General features: G+C 40.5%; 1 protein-coding gene across 3 annotated transcripts in view; it reads left to right on the top strand.

Moving 5' to 3' along the window:
* tenm3 (teneurin transmembrane protein 3) overlaps positions 1–24,374 on the top strand; it is a 163,433-nt gene that overhangs the window by 10,885 nt on the left and 128,174 nt on the right. For all 3 annotated transcript variants that reach the window (XM_042342618.1, XM_042342615.1, XM_042342611.1), the window contains exon 3: positions 13,086–13,323. In XM_042342618.1, the coding sequence (XP_042198552.1) occupies positions 13,086–13,323 (238 nt within the window). The remainder of the gene's footprint in view (positions 1–13,085; positions 13,324–24,374) is intronic.

Below are 24,374 nucleotides of genomic sequence, written 5' to 3'. Positions count from 1 at the left end.
AGAAATTCTCTTTTAGATCCCCAAGTCACTATTGTATACTTATCTTCCCTGCTTACCGACTCTCCCAACAAGTGGGAACAACCTATTTATATTAACCTTATTGATATTGTTTTTATGATTTTAAGCACCTCTATTGGGACCCTCTCTTAAACATCTTAAAAGAGTTTTATGGGATTTTTCAGCGAAGTGTAGCGACTGTATACTTTGTAAGCAAATGCAGCAGCCAGTTATCACACAGCAATGTCGCACAAACAGCCATGGTGAGAATGACAAGTTTTATCTGGGAGATTAGTAGCCTGAACACTGGAAGAAACTCCCTTCTTTTTTCATTTGGTGTAATGAGATCTTTAACGTCCACGTGAATAGGCAAATAAAAAAATTACTGGGGCAGGGAATCTTCCTGGTCATTCCTATTATGCCTACAAACTAAATGTAAGGTCACCCTTTCTTAACCAGCAGCAGGAAGCTTCCCAGACGGTGTTTTTTCTGGGGAAAAGGACAGAAGCAAAGAAAAATCATACAAACAGTTTTAAATCTATTGACATTTGAACAGTGGAGAGCAGTAGAAGTGAACTCCTATTCTGTTGCCCTCCACTTTCCTTTTTCTGTGATTAACAAACACCAAAAACGGCCCCAGGAAAAGTGCAAATCCCATATTACTGGTTACTGATCTCATCTTCTTATCAATACGTTTCTTTAAATATAACCTTCTTTGTGTAAACAGTGCTCTGTCACACAGAGAATATAAATTTTGGAGTTCTGCAGCTTGAAGAACATCTTTGCCTCTATTAGCCTCCACTTCTTCCCCCTGGATTCTATTACTCAAATACAGTCCATTGCTGTGTTTTGCACTATGTGATTCAATGCTTAGAAAGGATGTGTTGCTCTCACAGCAAGATAAATGTCGAGGCAGCCATTCTTCATGCTGTGGTGGCCAAGCTTTTGAACCCCTCACTTCTCACTCCAATTCCATAAAATACAATGAAGGGATTTGCTTCCGTTGACTTGTATCAATCATACTGTCCCATTGAGTAAGGCAGCAAGCCTCAGGGGAAAAGAAACATCAGTTGCGATTTTGATACAAGCTTGTACTTTCACCTTCATCTTCATAACTTTAAATGTATTCACTCTTGTGTAATTGTGCATCCGTTAATGTAACAACTGCCCAGTTTTAAAGAAGGGCAGTCTCTACAGCAAATTGTAGAACATTGTCTATAGCACACATCGCATGAATTTAGTATAGGTTTTGGCTATGAGTGACCTTGAGGACCTTTATTCATACAATCTGTACCATTAGACGCCTATTATAGTCAGATAATTTTTTTTTAGATGTGTTAATAGCCTATTCATCCAAGGTGAGAATTAGATGAGATGTCCTCAAACTTCAATCATACAGATTGTCATTTTCTAAATGAGGTGTCTAACTGTCAGCTCCCAAATAGCAATTCCTTCCCTTTTTTTAAAAAAAGTCATGTTTTACAGCTTTCTCTACGTCAGCTGAACAACGTGTTGAACCTCAGGGGGATGGAAATATCCATCTCTATTTGCAGATAGCTTCTGTTCGGGAGGTGAGATTGAGTGGTTTGCAATGACTTGCCCATGGGGAAATGAATGGTGTCCGCTTACCTTCCCCTGATGGCACATTTCGGTATTGGGAGCTCAAAGTGTAGGAAATTGAGGGCTCAAATCCATTTCAAGTGATTCCATATAATAACACTTTGAAGCACCAACATACTGTATCACTCACTTGTTTTTTTCTCATTCTCTTCTCTGTCTCTTCCTCTCATTTCACATCTTTTTTTTGCTAGCCCTTCGAATGAGACGTTAAACCGAGATCCCTTCCGCCTGTTCAGGTGAATGTTAAAGATCCCAAGGTGCTAATCATAAAGAAAAGAGAGCTTTCTCCTGTTATCCCAGCCAACAATCCTCCAAATGAAAAAGTAGTCATTAACTTCCAAGCTGTTTATGGCATATAGCTGCACAAATTGGCTCCTGGCAAATGCATAGTCACAACACTTTAGAGGAACCTCTGATAAGTGTTTTGAGATGTTTTGATGTGATAAAGAGCTATAATAAATGCAAGGATTATTAAACAGCTGGTTGTATGATGAGCTCTTTTAAAAACGACAATTAAAAATGGTTCATTGAATGCTCCCAAGCAATCATTTGGATCACGAGGGAGAGAGGCCAGTGTAATTCTTACCCGCTGAGTTTATGTTGTATGGGACAAATCACACTGCTTCTGAAACCCCCTTCAGTCATGTCGGAAATGAGACTCCAGCACAGTTTGCTGAATTAACCCACATTAATCCTGTATATTTGGGGGTGGGGGTGGCGAAACGCTGCTAAGATTGCAGTGATTTACTGCCAAACATGCGGAGCTCTTATACTTGAGGGAAAAGAAAAGAAGTGTGTAGAGCAGTGTGCCTTTTTTAAGTGTGAAATGAATGGTACAGGTTATCCTTTCTGGGGGCTGGCATGCAGTGTTTGTGCAGCTAACTTCAGCAGGGACCCTATGAATGTTCATTGATAGCCAGCTGGTGCAATAAATGCACTGCAGCCTGATCACATCCTTAACTCTATATGAAGGTAGGTTTGAAGAGTTTTAGTATTTATTTAACAGTTAGAAATGAAGACAGCGGGTTCTATTTAAAAATTAATTGTTGTAGACCCTATATTCTGAGAATAGTGTAGGTTCTTTGCTGTATCAAAATGATAATCAATGGATTTGTCATCTGTTTGATTTCTTCTGAGAAAAATCTCCTAAAGGGTGGCTTTTAAAATTCATACACATCTTCCCACATTAAGTGCCTGGTCACCTTTCATTTAGAAGTAACCTTTCAAGTTTTATTTTGCCCACAAAAGCACGTAGTCACTGCACCATATATCCTGTGAAGCACTTTGGCCTATCATCCTAATGTGAAAGGCACTATACCAGATGTAAGGATGATTATTATTAATATTACTACACTCGCAGTGTTGTGTTCAATAGTAAATTGTGGAGAGTACCTGGAGTGGCTTAGTGTATTGTAATCCAGGGTATGGCTGCTGGAGTATATAAACGCACTTTGTGACCTATCTGAATCTAGCCCAAATTACAGTGAAAGTCTCCACTGTATACTTGCTGTGAGGATCCAAAATGAAATGTTTGGTCTCAGCTCAGTTCCAGTGACAGTAAATTTACATTATAAAAACTTCTTATATTTTGACACAAAGTAACACTAAATTGTTACAGTTACTCAGATTACAATAAAACACGCTTAAATCTGATCTGTATAAATTGTATAATCGCCTAATTCGTACATCTGCCCAAGTCCCATTGAATTTCCTATTATTTATAAATTCCACATAACTCATATTTCGCATAAATCATATTAAATGTATGGTCCCAACTGATACAATTTATGTGAGATTTCCTGTATAACAAAGGATAATTTTGGAAGAAAAATTCTGATTTATCCAGAGATTAGGTTACAAGACATCCATTCCTTTTTAATAATAATTTTTGTATTTGTTTTGGATCTTGTAACATTGAATCATCTTAAAGCACTTCACAAAGTTTTCTGTACAGCGACTGTATGCAAACGCCGTACAAATTTGCACACAACAATGTGCTACAAACAGCCATGAAGTGTGTGAGTGACCAATAGTTGGTCAGGACAACTGGAAGGGAGAAGTTCCATTCACTTTTCAATTAATGCCATGAGATCTCTAACGTCCACTTGAACAGGTAAACGGGACTCCTTATCCAAAACACAGCAGCACTGCAGTGGATTGTCAGGCTGACTATGAGCTCAAAGTCTTGAGGTGGCCTTGAACCCTCAATGTTCTAGTTCATACAAAAGTACAGTACTACCAATGCCAGCAGAACAGTTAGATATAAATTGAGAACCTTACCTGTTTTAATCCCAAACAGTGACCCCAATGTATCCCTTGCTGAGCTTATCTAAATCCCCACAGAGCAATGTGAAATCTAGCACCTACTTGCTTTCTATGTCTCAGCTCCCCACTTGATATATCCCCATAGAGTTTACTGTGTATTTAGTTCCTACTGGACCTGACGTGGAATTGTACGATGTTTATATTGGATTCCAAAAGTGGAAATTTGTTCCATTCTACTGCAGTGACATCCTTCACCGTGATGAGCACGAAGGAAAATCTGATTTTTCTTTATTATAAAGTAGATATCAAAACAAAAGGTTGGGATAACACTATCAACTAAAGAAGCTGAGTTGGAGCAGTTTGTCAAAATGCCGAGATTATATTAAAGCTCTGGAATCGTTCCCTGGGTATTTTTTATTGGTGGCATTCTACACTACATTAATTTAATGGGGGGAGGGGAATCTTTACTCTGGTTTGCAGTTTATATGCCAGCCGCACCTGTTAGTGTCAATGCCAGCTCTCTCCATTTGCTCAATATGTGGCAAAGGTTCACAAGATTAATGGTTGTAGCATCATTACTGCAATTTTATCTAGAGGCTGATTGCTAGAAAATTCAATGATGAAAATATATTCTTATGTTTATTTACCAAAACTCATTTCTGCAGCTGTTTCAAGATGACATGTGCATATTTTAAAAGCTGCTTGGAGCATTTTATTGCATTCCTCTCCTAGGATTAACCCTTTCTTTTCCTTGAAGGCTGAACAGATTTGTTTGCCCACCTCTCTTCTCTCCTTCCAGCAATGCAAAACCACATCCTCTCAGTAAAACAAGAAATAAATTGTCTTTCCGACTATAAATTTACAGAGTTAACTAGTCCTAACTAGTCTGCACTAATCCTTTTCACTATAGAAAATTTCCCTCACCCTCTCCCAATTATTCTCCTCCTTCATGTATTCATCAAGGTTCTCTTAAATACATTGATGCTATTTGCATCAAACAGTGAGTTCCGCATTCTCACCGCCTTCTGCGTAAAGAAGTTCTTCCTAAACTCCCTATTAGAACTACTACAGGCTGTCTTATATTTATGCCCAGTTGTTTGGTTCATTTGTTAACACTGTCACCTTTGAGTAAGAAGCTTTAGGCTTTAATCCCCAGGTTTTGAGCTTAGTTTGGCATCTCAGTACTGGGTGTTCTGAGCTAGACAATCAGTGAGACAGTGCTTTCAATGGCAAGCTACGCAATTTTAGCTGGTTATACTCCAATAATACCTCAATACACAGTCTGGGGTTCCCAGGCCTTGGTTCTTGCCAACCTGCACTTATGACTCTCCAGAATTAGGTAAGCAGGATGCATTCCTTCAGGGAGAGAATGTGCATCCCATTCCATTAAATAACTTGCAAATTTCCATGTATCGGCGAGATGCATGGCACTCTGTTTGGATACTTGTAAGCATGCTGGTGAGTTTCTGCTCTTATCAAATATCTGGCTGCCCCCTCACCCCCCTGCCCCAAAAGGGATTTCCCATTAGAGATGTGAAGAACAATGTCCTATGAAGAACATGTGAAGTTATCACATAATATGCATACATATGCAAACATATGTTTGCCTACAAAATCTGTGTGTGCATGATTATTTACATTCTATGCACACATAAAGCAAACAAATATAAAAGTTGGCTGATCAGCTACAAGGAATATGACCACAGAACAATTTCCGCCATTGTCACATCCAAAGAGGTTGCCTCTTTTTCCCTTTGCTTGAGCTGGTAACTAGAGAAATTGTGATGGTGGCAGGACTGTAGTATAAACCAAGCAAAAGAGAGAAAAAGAGAGAGACGCAGAGGAAAGTACAGCAGTCTGACACAACTAAGATTTACTATTCTTTTCCTAACTGAGACAATGTCATTAATGATTTCCGCAAGGTTGGGACATTAGTTATGTAAATGTGATGTCCTATGGTAAGGTGCCCTTCAGACATGGAATTGGTTCTCTTTGACTCCTTGGGTGCACTGCTGTTTGGCCCGAGGATATATGTAAATTAAACTCAATGTGAACGAGACTATATGGAGATACAATGGCATCTACAGTAAGGTGCTCAGTAGGTCACCAAACACAGAAATGTTCAAAATTAACCAGAAATTAACCATGCATTTGAACCAGAATGAAGGCAAGTTGGGAACAAATAGAAAGGTACAAGTTTGCTTATGTGAAGAGTTTGATGTGATTCATGTGCAATTTGATGGTACAAAATGCTTGCATACTTGTACACATTTATAAATAAAACATGTATATATCTAAGTTATCATGCAAGATAACTAAATTGATAGCTAGAAATTAGGCATTTGCGTTTGCAAGAAATGTTACAGAAACTGAGCTTGTTAACACTGGAGAAGAGAATAATCAGGGAGATCGTATCATACTATTTATGATCCTAAAGTGTATAGATAAATGAACCCTAATGACATGTGATAAAACTGCATGATCCATGAATCTACTACAAGGAGACTGGACTCAAACTCGGAAGATTAAAATTTCTCCCATTGCCAGCTCTAAGACAGTTGTCAACAATGTAAAATCATGGAGAATTTTAGAACATTTCTAAATTCGATCCTAATGTGCAAACCAGTTTTACACAGTACTTAAGGACCTGTGGAAAACCAATTCCCATTTCCAGAAATTTCCAAAATATTATTTTGAAATGTTAACAAAAGACCATATTGACCAGGCATGTTAGGGCTACTCAAGCGGGAGGAGAGATGAATAGATAGTTCAGTTTTGATTACTTTACAGAGAGAGAGAGGTTAATGTTTTCAATAATTCTATTATTATAATGTGTATAATAGACTAATTCAAGAGGGATGTATGGTGAGCTGATTGGTGAAGAAATCAATTGAAGGACACAAGAGGTTGAGTATTTTTTTTTACTTTGGGACCAGGCAGATGGATATAATGGTCTCTTCTGGCTTGTAGATTTCTATCTGCTATTGAAATGTTCTGTCTATAATCAGACTGACTTAATCAAAAGAGAAATAAAATCTTGGTGTGAGCACACCAGCATTTCTCTGCCAGTGTTATCATTCCACATTCTTGCTGGTGTGGAATAATTCCCGAAACTGCAACATCAATCTTTTATGGAGCAATTGTCTTTAAATATGTTTTTCTTTGACTTGGATTCCAATGATCTACACTTAGTGGATCTGCATTATATCATGACTCCTGTGTTGGGACAGTTCAGTTTTTTGTAGCTCCTGTTTTTACATATAAACCATTCAAACTTTCTAAAGTAAAATAAGCATGCCATTCAATAAGCAAATTGTTTAAGTCCTTATTATCCAGAATGACAAGACTACTTAATTGGCGGGACAACCATCAATTCTGCTCATGATCACTTAACAGCAATGCCTTCCCTCACCCCACCCCATCACATAGCTTTCTAATACTCAATGTCTAGTCTGATATATGCAGAATGATTTTTTTGACACATTTGGGGGAGAAGGTGAGGAAATGTTATGAAAAAGATACTATCACCAAACACTTTCTAGCTTTTTCAAAATGATTAGTCTATTCCTGCCTGAAATTTACACTGTGCTACTTGCTGGTAATGATTTGGCATTTGCTTTTTTAAAAAATACAATACAAATTTATATCAGAAGGACAATGCTGGATTGGCAATCGAGCTGGGTTGGAAGCCAAGAGCTAGTCAGGAGGGAAAAGATGACTATAAAATATTAAGTGAAACCAAATTTCGTTGGTGATTTTCTTCCATAACTCTGCCATAGTGTGTAAGGTAATTATACCACTCATCTTGTTCTACTTAAATATATATCTAGTACAGAGATGTACTTTTATTTTTAGTCTTAAAAACAAAGAGTATTCCATAATCATGTCCAATCATTGCAATTCTGAACTACAAGAGGAAAATTAAGTAGTTTGTTCTTGCACCCCCTGAAATATCACAAGGATGAACTGCTTCATGTTTGAGAGACACAAAATACGAAAAGAAGAGAAAATGGATATGAAGTAAGCTCGGAGCTCAGCTGCAAAGCTGCTGATGCCTCTTAATCTTCCACAAAGATGCCACATACTGAGCTGTTATGCAAAGTTTAATTTCCTTATTTTAATTGGAATTACATATAAACATGGAAATATATTGCATTTCCTGTCAAACAATGGGAATTTAATATAGTGAGTGAAATGCAGAAAATAGAGATATGTGAAAACCTAGGAACAAGAAGAGAAACAGAAGATGGAAACATTAACCCTCCGAGTAACACATTCCCTTCATATCTAATGTATTTAGTAGCTTACTACCCTTTCAATATGCTAGTCTTTTAATATTCTGAACATAAAAAGAAATAGGAAACCTATTTTGTTAAAATAAAATGAATACTTTTTCTTTTGTTTTTTTTAAAAGCAGTGAGTGACTCGTCTTGGTGTACAGGTCTATTGGAGAAAGCAGTTTACTTGTTCTACACTCAAATGGCAGCTAATTTATCCAAGTAGTGTCCAACAAATAGCCATGAAGTGAATGACTAATTTTATTGGGTGACAGTGGTCCAGGACACAGGAGAAACTCCATTCTCTTTTCTAATAGAGCCATGGGATCTTTTTTGCCCACCTGAACAGGCAGTCAGCACTAGGTTAACATGTCATCTGAACGACGATATCTCCATCATTGTAGCAACCCAGCACTGTTATGGACTGTCAACCGAGACTTGTGAGCTCAATGTCCTGACTTGGAGCTTGAACCCACAACTTTCTGACTCAGAGGTGAGAGAGCTGCCAACTGAGCCAGGCTGACACGTGTGGGGAAGAAGATGGCTTTGATGGGTTTTATTGTTGTATACTTTATGTGACTTCTCACTTCACCATCATAGCACGTGAAATACAACAAAGCTTAAACCAGCCTTCTGTAAGAAGATAGATGAAGGTTGAGGGGTGATATGATTATGGTCTTTAAGATTCTGAAGGGAATAGATAATGTAGACCATAATAAGCTGTTTTATCTTGTACTGAACAGTAGAACCAGAGGACACGGCCTACGACTGAGAGGGGTTAAATTCAGAACAAATTTGTGGTAACACTGCTTCAGTGAGAGAGTAGTAAACTTATGGAACAGGCTCCATAGAGAAACAGCGCAAGCAGAAAATTTCATTTGTATCAAGATAGAATTAGATAGAATTCTGCTAGAAAATAATATCTCAGGATACAGTGTATAGTTAGGGACACGACATGTCAAGCGACTGCAGGATGGTGGAAAATGAACTAAATGGAGCTTGGTCTTCTTTTGCCTTAAAGTTCTTATGTTCTTATAAGTAGAACAAAACTAGCAAAAAATAACCTCAAATTAAACAAGACTATAAAAAAGATTCAATGGATACCACTCAGCCCCATTAAATGGAAACAGTAAAGGATGTAGTTTTAGTTCTTCCACGGGATATGAATCTTTTGAAATAACATATTACTAATGGCCACACATGATAATGTGGCATTGAAAAATCATGGGTTAAGTACCTCCTTTTAAACCTGATCTTTTTTTCATTTCTATTGAAGACTGGAATTTTTAACCATACCATAAATTTTGCTTTGTGTGGTGCTTAGGGTCTCGTTCTATTCAGATTCATCTCACTCTGTATTTCAGTGTCTGTATATAATGCATTATAGTGCCAAGAAGGTCTTGATCAATAGCACTTCCACCTCTCTTCTGTAGCATGGCCTTTATCAACCAGCAGCAGGCATAGGTACACACAGTAATGAACTCGGCTGTGCCTGCTATGACACATGGTTAACATGACCTGATGGCATCTTGGTTTCTCTAACCTTTGCAGCATTTCTCTCATTGTCATTATCAGAGGATACCATGGAATACAAAGAGATAACTGCTCATGTCAGAGTTTTCTTCCGTAGAAGGAATGTACCTGTTTAATTTGCTTCCGCCCACAAAATATACAGTCAATTCAATTTGCAGTATATTCTGTGAAGTGCTTTGAGATGTCTCAATGACATGACAAGGCGCTATTATCAAATGCAAGGATTATTATTATTGTTGTGCCTCCTATCTCCGTTTCACAGTTTGTTTTAGATTTGGGAATATCTCAATTTTATAATTATTGTTTTCTCTTCAAAGTCAGTCAGTTTGCAAATGTGCCATTATGCAAAGAAGAAAGTCATTTGCTGTAACAACACTCACATTTGACACAGCATCTTTCACATTTAGTTACTACAAGTTGCATTTACTGTAGCAACAGAATAGTGCAGACTGGTATGTGCCTGATTATTTCAGGAACTGAGCCACCCTGCAGAATCCTTTTGTTGATTGAGGTCAGCGATGTCCTTTAAAGCAGTCTACAGAAGCCTGATCCAAGGCCAGTCTTTCTTGGCAAAGTAGATCTGTACTAATGAGGAGTCGGCTGTGTAAGTACTAGGGTGGGTGCCAACTGCTCAGCAGAGGTTCCTGAACCCTCATCCAGGCGTCCCATTGTGTGCATCCTGTAAGATCAGAAAATCTGCAGCGTGAGTTGAGGAAATGGATAGTCTAATGGATTTAATGGTCATTAGGTACATGATGTTTCGAGCGCTATGATCAGCTGTGCTACAATCTGTAAAATAGGCATGAAGGAACATCTGCTCTACAGAATGGGTTTGTGCCAAAGTAAGTGTGTGAAGAATACTCCTGCTCACTGAGTGGAACGTGAAGCATTACCGGTGCACTGCAGGGCGACTCGTCCTGTTCTCTCTCAACAAGTGGGAGGCTGCGCACGGCTGAACGTCCCATGAGCTGCAGGCACAATCCATCTGCACCAGACTGCCGCTCTGACAGTGTGTCTCCGTCATAATAATAATAATCCTTGCATTTGATCAAGTCTTCGAGACATCTCAAAGCACTTCACAGAATATACTGTATATTTTGTGGGCGTATATTTTGTGGGTCATGTGAGCGTGAGGTCCAAAGTATCTAAATCAGAGCCATTTCAAAGGGGTGGCATGAGCTGTTCTGTTTAAACTTGAGAGCAACCGTCACCATTGAGATCTGTATCTTCAACAGACCACAGCTGTAACAGTGTGCCTCTGTCACGTGAGCATGAGACAAATATGTGAATTAGAGTCATTTGGATGTCAGCCTGGCTCAGTTGGTAGCACTCTTGCCGCTGGAACAGAAGGTTGTATGTTCAAGACTCATCTAATCATCTAGGCCAAAACCCTAATATAGCATTGGGGGAGTGGTGGATTGTTGGAGATGCTCCTTTGGCTGAGACATTAAATCAAAGATCTGTCTGCCTGTTCAGATGGACATTAAGGATCCCATGCCACTATTTAAAAAGAGAAGGGAGTTGGTGTCTTGGCCAACATCCTCCAGTTAAATTGACCATTCACTTTTGTGGAACGTTGTTCTGTGTAAATTGGCCTATAAATTGCATTTGCCTACAAGTACACAGTCACCACATTTATCAGTATCTACTGTGAAGTGCTTTGACATGTTTTGATGTGGTAAGGTACTGTGTCAAATTCAAGTATTGTTATTTCAAATAGGTCAAACTTCTCTGTTTAAACATAATAGCGACTGTCAAACAAAATCCTTTTGAGAATTTGGGGTGAAGAATTGCAATAACTCTTTTGTTTAGTTATTGTTTGTTTGGACAGAAAGCATTGTAAGCAGTGAAATGTGTTAGGAATACAAGACTGGATTAATGTTCAACTGAGGTCCACTCTGCCTGTTCTGGTGTTGGTGATTCAGGTAGATGTTGAAGTTTCCTAGGCACTATTTTAAAGAGAAGGTAATTCTCGCAGTGCTCTGGTCATTGTTCTTCCCTCTTCGTTCAAGAGGAAGCTAGATCTTCACATGAGGGTGCAGGGAATAGAAGGATGTGGGAGGGAGTATAGGAATGGATGGAAACTCATGTGAAGTATAAACACTGGCATAGACTGGTTGGGCCGAATGGCCTGCGTCAGTCTTTGCAAATCTTCCATATTCACCCAAAGTACAAATTAATTGGTTGTTCCTCACATTGCTGTTTGTGGGAAGTTATTGGCAGTTTAGCTGCCTACCTAACAAAAGTCTGTACTTCAAAACGTGCTTTCTCTGAAGTATCTTGAGACATTTTGACGTGATAAGTCACTATATTCAAATGCAAGTATTTTTGAGTGAAACTGTGATAGAACTGAATTAACATCAGTAGAGCAACAGTGTGCTTCAGCGCTTGTATCATTTCAAGTGTGTGTTATTTCATCTCCCCAAGGGTCAGGCTCAGTAACTCCTCCAAGCCACTTCCTGCAATGATGTTATCAACACTGACTATTAAACAAGAATGAACAAATGGACGTTCATTATAATTCTTTGTAACTTATAAAAATGCACTGATGGGGGCACTTACTCTCCAGTGCTGTCATACATAGTAGGCCTTGAGGCACTGGAGTGATTAGATGCTTTAAAAAGTGCTGCCTGCCTCATTTGTGCTGCTGGAGTTATGGGGCTTGTCGTTGTTGTAGTACTTAAGACTTATTTTTTTCAAACATGCTTTCAGTCATCTTTCCCACTCCTCCACTTTCTCTCCTAATCTCCAACCCCCCACCCCACCCCCGTTCAGGTTCCCAGTCAACTGTGTGAAGCACTGTGAGCCATTCTTCCAACATGAAAGAGTAAATGTAAATAGTAATAATAATCCTTACATCTGTTATATTACCTTTCATGTTGGAAAGACATTTCAAAGCTTCGCAGGATTTACTGTAAAGTCTAGTTGCTGTGTATTTTATAAACAAACATGCAGCCAATTTGCACGCAGCAGTGTCCCACAAACAACCATGAAGTGAATGCCCATTTGTTTTGTCTAGAGGAATGTTGGGGAGGGGAGAATCAGACTTGCACAAGTAAAGAAGTAAAGCAGATTCTATGTATTGTGCTGTGGTGTCACATTGTGGATTACAGTGGAGCTGATGCAGAATTGACAACCTACCTAACATCTGCTAGAAGTCTAGGTGGTGCTATACTGCTAACCTCATGCCAATACTGATGTACATTTGGAGGCAAATATATATTCCAATTGATTCCAATATAAAGCCAGTTCAGTAGATTAACTGCTTTCAACTGATCTTCAATGGATCTAACTGACATTATTTTGGCAGAATGCAATTGTGATGAACAGGCGAGTTGATACAAGCCTTGATGCTTTTCAATTGATTTCTTCTTCTGTGTCCCTTTCTTTTAGAACAACCGCCAAACCAACAGAGCCAGTCGACCTTACAGCCACTTCCACCTTTGCATAAGCAGCACTTGACCCAGCAGCAGCCCTCGGTCACCTCGCTCAACAGGAACTCACTGACTCAGCGGAGGAACCAGAGCCCGGCCCCACCGGCCGTGCTGCCCAGCGAGCTGCCCACCACGCCCGAATCTGTCCAGCTGCAGGATAGCTGGGTTCTTGGCAGCAATGTGCCCCTGGAGACCAGGTACTGCAAAGCAGCAGCAATGTCCTTTAGTCACATGAGACCAAAGAATACTGTTGGTCCAAAGAACAGCCTTTTTTAAAAAAAAACGATCTCAAATAAGGGTTAATATGGAAAGAATTAACACTTCAGTTAATGCGCACGGCCAGTACGAATGAATTGCTCGGTATTTAATGAATGGTTATTGTTTTTTGCTGACAGTACAATGCACCAGGTCCATCATAATACAGGGAAATGTCAATGCCACCTTTAAGTTTCTACTCTGGAATGTTTCTCACTTTGTATATTGTCAGGTTACACATAGGTAGTAGATTCCTAGCTTTCCACTCCCTTGTGTTGTAGCCTTTTGTGTTGCTTTGCAAAAAATGTAGTGACCCAGAACTGAGCAAAGCAGTGGCAGCCAATCTGTGGCCAGTGGCCCAGAAGTGGCCCCGGGCCATCAAGCAGCCCCCTGAACATCCACATGAGTCCCTAAGTAAGTCCTTTTTTGATCGTAATATGTCTTCAGCTTTTTCTTGATGATGCAAATGTCACAATTGCTCTGATTTTTAGAATGAAAGAATGATACAGCTTGGAAACAGGCCATTTGGCACAACTAGTGTTTATACCCCACAAGAGTCCCAACCCTCCTATTGCCCTGTCCTATTCCCTTCTCCCTTGTGTGTGCATCACGTTTCTCTTTATACACGTTGATGCTTTTTGCTTGAACCACAGCTTGTTGCAGTATGGCTGTTCACTGAGAGCAAGCTTCAGAATGTGGTGTCTCATGCAGTCATGCCCGTCACTCCTGACGTGTAAGATTATGAATGGCTGGAAGTAAGCAATAAAGCTTCAATTCAATCCCTCGGCTGCAGATAGCACGGTAAAAAGTAAGATGGAAGGCCGTCTGGTTTATAGGCATCATCTCAACCCCAGGATTAAATTACAGCCTTCAGATATCTCTGGTATTTGTCTTTTTTTTTAAAAAGTATATAAAGTGGGCTCAATAAAATTAAATTCATACAAATATTATTGCATTGTCAGTATTGTATTGGTTGCAGACTGTGGGAATTATCCTGTCCTGTTCCCCAGTTCTGCTGAATTTTGTCCTATATAAGCAAAAAATGCAACATGTGCAGGACGACAGAATAGCACATTATAACCTTTATAAAAGGCTATTGTGGTGTCAGTGCTGGAGGGGATAGTCAATGAGTATTTTTTAGCTTTATCAAGCGCAATTAGAAGGGAATTAAGAGCCGTATGTATATTGTAACGTAATTAAATTGAAGGAAATTAAAATATATCATTAGGGTTGTACATAGGTCTTGTTTGCCATGCACACAGAGGAAGCAATTAGTTCTGTTCATGTCATGCATAATGTCAGAGCAACAGGAATGAGCCATCCAGGTGTCCATTTAGTTGAAGAGATACAGCGGTTCCAAGCAAAAACTCAAAACATTCAGTCTGTGTTTCTACTTGAACCGGTTAAGAAAAGATCTACAACAACTTGCATTTATATAGTGCCTTTCACATAGTATAACACCTCAGAGTGCTTAATAATGATGAGCACAGACATAAAACAAGAAAGAGAGGAAAGGGGCCAGTGAACGTAAGCACAGTCGAAGGGGTAGGTTTTAGGGTATTATTTGAAGAGATGATTGTTACTGCAAGTTAAAGGGAAAGTTGGAAGATTTTTCACTTGTTTCATTATCAATTGCAATGGCAGACTCCAGTGCACAGTGCAGCTTAGCAATGATACTGTAAAGGACAAAAGCAAAGCTTGCTGGGTGCTGTGGTATCACTGAGCTGTACAGATCAGGAAAGGTTACAAATTCACAATCAAATAGGGAACTGGTGAGGGGTTTTCTCTCTCTGCCAATTTTCTTTTTTAGTCGTCTCCCTCCTCAAAGTGTGTGACTTCTTTGGGTGACTTTCACTCGCAGAAGCTTCACCGAAGGTTGCGTTCTCAGCCTTTCAGCAAGACACAGAAAGCCTTAGAAGATGGAATGAAAATGTTAACATACTCACTAACCTTGTTATTTACTATAAACGGCTCGATAACCATGCAGTCATTACCTTCCAATTGTTAATCCTTTACTGTGGACATCATCAGGCATCATCATGGTGTCATTGTCTCATGGAATCCATAAAAAAAAGGAATACAATTCACCTACTAACTCCTTAGCATGTGTTATACCATATATATATATATATACGTTATCACTAACAATCATCATCAGGGGAGGGAGACAGAGGAGAGCTCTGCAGATGATTAAGTTAATGTTGGGTACACAGGCTCATTTGTAAAGTTATTTAAGAGCCTGGTTCATGACAGACTCTCTAATGATATTAAAAAGCCATGGCATTTTAAAGTTTAAAAGGAATCAGCTGCATTTTGAATGGGAATTATCTTGCATTGGATGGCAAGGATTCTATTCAAACGCTATTGCTATGGTTTGGGGTTTGAGAGTGGAGTTTGGAATTGAATCGATGTCCCCAAATCCTGATTTATACTCCATTTTTAGTTCCAATTTGACACAAAAGTATATTGCCTTGGTGCTGAATGTGCAGTATAAATCATTGGGTTTCACTGTCTGCCATTTTTAGCAAAAGATTGTTTTTTGAAAAAAAACACAATGGTCTTATTACACTCTTTAAGTGATCCAAAAAAGAATTTCAACAGTGAATGATCTCCATGCCAGGAAAAAATGGGGATATTCTTCATTCGGTTTAAATTTACTTCTGTCCTGATGAAATGCCTCACCTAAAGCAATACTGTCCCAAGATCTTGGTTCTCAGCAACCTGTGCCTAAGGTCAGTCGTGCTCCACCACTCTTAAGCGCTCCAGGCTGCGTGAAGGGAGCTATATAAATGCAAGTTGTTGTTGTTGTTGCCCAATACTTTCCAGAATTAAGTAATCAGGGGGCACCCCTTTGGCGAAGAGAGAGCACATTCCATACATAGTGGAAACTCCATGCTAAGTGGCATTTATTTAATAAAAATAATCCTTGTGTTTGATAAAGCGCCTTATCGTGTTGATGAGACGTCTCAAAGCGCTTCACAGAATATACTGTAAAGTGATTTGACTGTATATTTTGTGGGCAAAATGCAGCAGCCAATTGCGCACAGCAATGTCCCACAAACAGTCATAGATTGAAAATGACCAATTTATGACTGCCTTTTTTTGGAGGGATTATTATTAGGCGTGTGGAGTAAGGAAACTTGCCCAAGGTTTCGCCCTCTGCCTGGAATTGAACTCAGGTCTCTCACTTGCAAAGCGAGTGCTCTAACCACTGAGCTACAGGACTCCTGTTTACTACTTACTGCAAGGTAAACAGAGGTGTGTAGAGTAAGAAAACTTGCCTGGGGTTCTATGTATGTGGAATACTTAGTCTGCTTTGGATACTCTTCAGCATGATGATGGGTTTCCATGTGTGTCAGATACCCGGCTGACAAAAACAAAGCATCAGCCTCTAATTTCTCTTTGAGATGCTTATTATCCTGCTGTGAATTTCCACCATTCACAGATTTTCTTTTCATCTCTGCGCTCTGTTTCCAAGGCTTGATTCAGTCACTCTTTAAAGCACCTGGATGTTTTATCTGTTTTGTGGTTATTGCTTCCTGAATTTTATGACCTTTGGTGAAAGAAAAACACTTTCATTCTTCAAAAGCTTTGGAATTAGAGGTGAGGAGCAAGGACAATGACGCTGCTTTTGAATTTAGCAAAAGGCGTCTAATTTAAGCCTCTTGCAGTGACTGTACTCCTTCAATTCAATCTTAATTTGGAAGCTGGGGATTGTTTTAGCTTGCATATAAATTGAATGAGTTTTTTTAAACAAAATAGGCATAGAGCAATGTATGTATTAAAACAGTAAATCTCATTATCCTGCGATGTACTCCTAACCTCAGGAAGCTGGCTAGTGCAGTGGAGTGCAGTTTAAGAAAACCATAAAAGTACAGATTGGAGATTTAACTTCCTGTTTTTATTGATAAACTATCTAGTTCACCAGATGCAGGGATGAGAAGGTCCAATTTATGTATATTGCCTCCTGTAAGCTCTGCCTGGTCACCCCATTATATTCATGATACTTTGCCCAGAATTTAGTTAATCTGCACAGTGACTTTTCCTCCTGCTGCACTATTTGAAGAAGTCCCCCTGCCATGTCCTGTTCACACAAACCATATTTTGGCCTAAAACATCTCCTTTTCGTACTAGTTCTCATGATTTCCAGTTGTGGCCAATGCTGTGTGTTTTGGGGGCTTTTGCAATTCGCAAATTGGATTTCGCAATTAGTAGAGTGATCAGATTTGTAGATGGCACAAATTAGGCTCCAATATTCACTTCCCCCACTGTTCTCACCTCGTCTCCTACTCACATGTACATAGATTTACTCAGGCTATATAGCACGGAAACAAGCTATTTGATCCAGCCAGTGCATGCCATGTTTTATACTCCATATGAATCTGCAATGCTCCTTGCTCCTCCCATATCCTTGTATTCTGCTTCAGCCTTCGCTTTGGGCAATGAGTTCCATAAATCTCACTTCCCTCTATGTGAAGAAGTTCCTCTGAAATTCTCTTTTAGATCCAACCAGTCACTGTCTTATGCTTGTGTCCCTGGTTACGAATTTGCCAATATGTGGGAACAGCCTATTTATGCCAGCCTCATCGAATCCTTTCATAATTTTAAACTGTTCTACTACGACCCCTCTTCTCTATTGAAAAAGACCAAACCTATCCAATCTTTCCTGCTAGGGGTAACATGACAGCCCTGATATTATCCTAGTAAACATAGGCTATACTGTACACCTGACAATTATTTCCTAATAGCTGGTTGTTCCATGGGCCCTGCTTTCCCTCTGGCAATTAATCCAAGCAGTGAGTCTGACAGTGAGTGTCAGGAGACAACTTGTTCATGGGGCATCACAGTCATGCGTGCTCTGCCCCACACCTTTCCAAAAGGGTCTCTCAGTTAGGAGAGGGAACCAAACCGATTTAATTTTCCTAACCGCAGTGCTCCATCTAAGATTTGAACCTGAAATCTGATGAACTGTATGGCATTAGAATGCTATGTTTTATAGGTTGCAACCAAAGTGTTTGACATCTGTCTCAGAGGGTGAGAAAGTTCTCTGTCTTAGCGCACATCGCCACAGTTACTACACGTCGCAGGAAGTACAGAAACTTCCATTGTGTGAGAGGAGGATGATAGTGTCCTAAATTGACAGCAATGTGCTTGAACACTAGCACAGTGTGCACATTTGCAAATACTGAGCAACCACTGTTAAAAGACAAACTGATTTTATATTGTTGGTGAAAGTTACTCCAGTGCCTCAGAGTGTAAGGCGAGGCGTGCTGCAGCACTGAGTCACGTGGTTCAGGGAAGGAGACTGGTATGTGGAGTTTGGGTGAAGCCTGGGTCAAGTCCGTCTGGGACGTCACCCGCAGTTGAATAGTCAACTGACACTCACTGTCTGAGCTCTCACATGAAGAATGGGTACTTCGCCAAACCGCTGAGTGTTTGTGAAATCATGAGTCACTGCCTTCAGCAGAGGGGAGCAAATTGGAAGAAAGAAACTACACTAGTTGCAACAAAATTACTTTGCTGAAAATCAGAACTGCCTTTAGTTTACAATGGAATTTGCATGTTTCTGTGCACGTTGCCCCTTATTAGATTTAACAGCTTTTCTGTCGACTCTTGTGGAGAAGTGGAGAAGTAGAGAGAAAGAATGATGTTGGTTGCTTTTGGATATACACTCTCTCTTTACGTGTGTGTTTCATAATGCTTCGACAATCAACCCTGCCTCTGTATCAACCCTGGATACACAGAGATTTTCATCTGCTTTGCTTTTGATGAACTTGACAGGTAGATGATTGGATACTGGCTGCAGTTTTAAAGGAGATATTGTTCAATAATAATTCTTTCAGTATATTTGCCATACAGGCTACACAGGGCGACTAAAGTCGTACTCCACGAAGCGTAGTTAATTTGTTTTCTGCAAATAGGCTGCCTTACAGCACCCTTGTATTGGGGGCTGCACCACACAATACTTTTTTTGTTCTTTAGTGATCGCTTTAATGGCCACAGTTGGCTGGAGCAGTCGGGTTGTTATGGGTGATGAGATAGCCTCAATTATCATTGATTTTTTTTTGTAGTTAGAGCTTTTGCTGTGTGCTCAACCATTCTGTTGCGGTTGCTCAGCTGATGGACCTATGAGAGCAAGGTTAAACTCCTTTTGACAGCGCTTATTGTGAAAACCAGCTTGCAGAATGGATGTCTAAATTCTCGTGGGCACTTAAAGGTACATTGTTGTATAATAGGGCTGTTGCGGTGGTTTGTCATGTGGTGGATTATAACTAGAAAACCGGGATCTGATATTGCAATATTCACAAAGTGGATTTGTTGTCTTTATTGCAGTTTGGGATTTCAGATTTGCATCAGTCACAGGCAGCAGCAAAGTGTAAATAAAAGCCAGCAAGCCTGTCGCTGGCAGGAAATGTTCTTTGTGGACTTTACTATATAACAATAATGTAATATAATAATCCTTGTACTTGATATAGTGCCTTATCACGCCGTTGAGATGTCTCAAAGAGCTTCACAAAATATATTGTAAAGTGGAATGACCGTGTAAGTTGTGGGCAAAACTAACTATTTTGCTGACTTGGAATTCATGATTTGCTGACTGCAAATTTCACCAAACAAAATGTGTTTAAGGCAATTAATCCAGTCTGTGAACGCTGTTAATTGGGCCCCTTCGTGTCTCTTTTTTATGTCAATCATTAATAGCTGGGGTTCTTCATTCTGGTTCCTCTTCCTCTCTATTACCACCTGCGTGGCAACTGGGTGCAGAGGTCAAACTCACCCTTGAACAATGGCCACTTGGGCAGAGTACCAGCCTCAGCGGACTGCACCCCAGCAAAAGGAGGTCAGACAGGGAGCAGAGGCCAGTGGGGAGAAAATTACAACAACAATTTTACATTAACAATGTGCCTTTCATATCGGACGGACGCCTCAAAACGCTTCACAGAGCTGATTGGGAACCCGAGTTTGTGGGGGGTAGTGGGAGAGGGGAAGGTGATCAATATCACGGTAGAATGTCAGCAAGACGGAAGCCATACTCTTTGGCTCCCGTCATCGTCTTCTCTCCTGCAGGTCTGAACTCCTCAACCTCCTCGGGCTCTCCCTCAGACTCTCCGATCCCGTGTGCAACTTAGATGTCAGATTCGATCCCCAGCTTTCCTTTCTACCCCACATCCTTTCCTTGACTAGGACCCGCTTTTGCTCACCTCCGTCCATACCTCACAACCGATGTCGCTGAAACCCTCTTCCACGCCTTTGTCACTTCCCGGCTGGACTATTTAAATGCCCTGCGTGAGGAGCACTACATAAATGCAAGCTGTTATTGTTTTTGTAGAAAACATGTCCATGACCACCTGCTTGACCTAGTGATTACCCAGGGCCTCAGCACCTCAAACCTCACCTCTCCCTGTCCACTGGCACCGTTCCCACCCCTTTGAGAACTGTCGTCATCACTCCTATCCTTAAAAAACCCTCCCTGGAACCATCCCTGCTCTCAAATTACCGCCCCAACTCCAACCTTCTTTCCAAGGTCCTGGAACGAGTCGTTGCTTCCCAGGTTAGCTCCTTCCTCTCCCACCATGAATCCACCAATCAGGTTTCTGTGCCTCCTTCAGCTCAGAAACAGCTTTGGTCAAAGTGACAAATGACATTTTGTCCATCTGTAACCAGGGCTCCCTCTGCCTCCTCATCTTCCTTGACCTCTATGCTGCCTTTGATACCGTTGACCACTCAATCTTCCTCCACTGCCTCTCCTCACCTCAACCATCATGATTTTGTCCTTGAATGGTTCAGATCCTACCTCTCACACCATCTCTACTTGATCTCCACAAATGGCTTCTCCTCTGGCCCCCGCAACATTTCGTGCAGCATTCCTCAGGGCTCTGTCCTTGGTCCCTTCCTCATCAATATCTATCTGCTCCCTCTTGGTGACGTAATCCACAGACATGTGGTCAACTTCCACATGTATACAGATGACACCCAACTCTATCTCTCTGCCTCCACCATCAACTCCAGGACCACTGCTGTCCTGACAGAATGTCTGTCAGACATCAAGTCCTGGATGAGAGCCAGCTTTCTGCAGCTGAACGCCAACAACACCGAGATCCTCCACATCTCAGACACGGACAGCATCACCATCTAAAGATGCACACTCCACCTCATGAGTCAGTCCAGAACCTTGGCAACTTGTTTGACTCTAAACTGTCTTAGACAGTTCATGGCCTTCAGCCATTCTTCCCCCGCCCTCTGGAACTCCATCCTGCAGTCCCTCCTCCTCGCCTCTTCCCTTGCCTCCTTTCAACAAGCATCTCAAGACCTTCCTCTTCGACTGTGCTTTTGATCACCTTGCTTCCCCCCCTGCCCTCCACCATTCCCGATCCCGTCCCCCAGCTCAGGAACACTGATTGTCCAACGCCTTGGGATGCCCTCCCAATGTGAAAGGTGCTTTACTGATGTAATTTTGTTGTGGTAAAAATGAAAGGTCTTAAGGTGGGCTTTATAGACGGGGAAAGAAAGGGCGAGATCTAGAGATAAGGGGACTCCGGGATGGAGTTCAAAGAGCAGGGCAGAATGGTTTGAAAGCTCATCCACTGATAGTGGGGTGGGTCAAGCAGGAGACATGAAGCAGGCTTGTACTCACTGCACGAAGGGAGCGGCCTGGGTGGTAACGTTGCAGGAGGTCACAGAGGTACGGTGGGATGAGGCATTGAAGGGTTTTGAATGTGACACTCCAATTTTTTAAAAAATAAACAAAATTAAGCCCAGATGTTTCAGAACTAGGCTATCTCAATTTAATTCTCCAGTTAATGTTCTAACATGCAGGCTCTGCAAGCATTGTGAGTAATTTTTTCACCCTAGAACTGAACTTCTTCGCAAATAAGGCATCTGTATGTGCTGTGCTGCAGAAAGAACATGCCTCACAGCTGTCGATGCATCACTTATAAGAAACTTGCCTTGCGAGACCCCAGGGTATAGGCAGTGCAGTTAGCCATTAGATACTGCTGCTAGCTTTCACCCATGCAAACCTCAGTTCAAATTTAAATTAGTGCAGGATGCTTAACTGTCTCTGTGTGTTGACAGCCTCTGACAGCCTCCAGTAAATTCTCAGTCGACTCCCACCAGTTACAGAGGGTAATCTGGATGAAGGACCCCTATTATGTTCCCACATTGGAAAGTGCTTTAATGCCTTAATGATCATTTTACAATTCTGCTTATGAGAGATGAGGTGACTCAATGTCAGATCCAAAAATGTAGAATTTGTGTCAATATAAGTTTTAACAAGCACTCATTTTTGATTATTGTGTCTCATCCATTTTAATTCCATTTCTAAAACTCCAGCTGCACACCTTAATATGGCAGCCAAAGCATCCAGATAGTTTCTACAGGACGGTCCTTTGCAAATTTGCATTATTCAGCAATCCTTACAGAGGTGTGGCGGGGGGAGGGAGTGGTGAGAGTGTAAAGGGATTTGAGGGTAAGGACCTTGAAGTTGACCTGTTGGATGACAGGAAGCCAGTGCAGCTGGCCAGAATGGAAGTCATGGAGATGTAAAGTTACAAGCAGGTGAAATTTTGGCATTAGGTTTGGATGAAATTGAGATGGTAGATCATTGAGCCGAGGGGCCAGCAAGGAGGACATTGAGAAGTTGAGCCAGGAGGTGGCATTGATGTTGGTGGGTACGTACTTCTAAAGGGTTCGGTTGACGATTGTTGGTGTCCACTGTTCGGCGATCCCTAAAGTTGTGATCGTTTCTTTATGTTTATAATGGGATATTTATGTAGATATTGAAACATTTGCTATTTTTAGTTATGAGCGCATGATGCACTCAATTATCATTGTGCCTACTCGTATTTAAGCTGGGAGTGCTTAAATACCAAGATAGCACTCTATGACTCATTGACTTTGCTATTTCTCATTGAGGAGATTGTAATTGAAAATTATTTGATTACATGTGGAGTCCTATGGCGTATTGGTTAGGGCACTCGGCTCACAAGCGAGAGGACCTGGGTTCAGTTCCCAGGCAGGACGAAACCTTAGGCAAGTTTGCTTACTGCACACACCTCTATTGACCTATCAGTAAGCGGGAACCAGGTTGTTAATCGATTGGCGGATCACTTTCCGGCTGTAATAATCCCTTCAAAAATAAATAATGATAATTTGGTCACTCAATCCAGGAGTATTTGTAGGACACTGCTGTGTGCAATTGGCTGCTACGTTTTGCACACAAAATATACAGTCAATTCACTTTTCAGTATATTCCGTGAAGTGCGTTGAAATGTCTCAATGACATGATAAGGCATTAATCAAATGCAAGGATTATTATTATTATACATTGTATAACATAATTAGAGCAGTCCTTTATGCAGGCATTTATATTTTTCATTCGCCTACAGACACACAGTCACAACATTTTGCAATAAAATCCTGTGAAGTATTTTAAGATATTTTGGCAAAATAATAAGGCGTAACCTCAAGATCAAAGATAATTACTATAGTTTAAAAAAAAATTCTGTCAGTTTATCCCTTTTTTGTTTATGTTCTATGAGAAGGAAAATATATTTCGGTTCAGTTTTGCAGTAGACCCTATTTATTTGACTTACTGTTTACAGTACAGCCTATAATATTTCCACTGGTCAATTACTCAGTAACTGGAGAATATCAATTTAATATAATTATCAAAGGGGAAATTAGGAGGATTTTTTTAGGATGTCAAATGCCCTGCTTGAGTGTGGTGGTTGAGAGGGAGCTGAATAGTTATATCTAAAAAACAGTAATTTGGCAGGATATGGGGAAAAGGCAAGCAAATTGGATTGAATAGACTGCACTTTCAAAGAGCCAGCACAGACACAATCGTTCAAAAGTATAAATTGTTAGCAGCTAAAATTTCATTTGGAGTATCAGAGGGGGTCTCTACACCCAACAGCTGATCCATTCCAAAGAGCTGATGATGTTAGCCCCCGGAAAGGGCACTATATAAATGCAAGTTATTGTTGATTAA

The sequence above is a fragment of the Callorhinchus milii genome, unplaced genomic scaffold (genome assembly GCF_018977255.1).
Source record: "Callorhinchus milii isolate IMCB2004 unplaced genomic scaffold, IMCB_Cmil_1.0 Scaffold1, whole genome shotgun sequence".
In the NCBI taxonomy this organism is placed as follows: domain Eukaryota; kingdom Metazoa; phylum Chordata; class Chondrichthyes; order Chimaeriformes; family Callorhinchidae; genus Callorhinchus; species Callorhinchus milii.
Note: the sequence above shows the minus strand (reverse complement) of the source record. Positions and strands in the feature narration are given on the sequence as shown.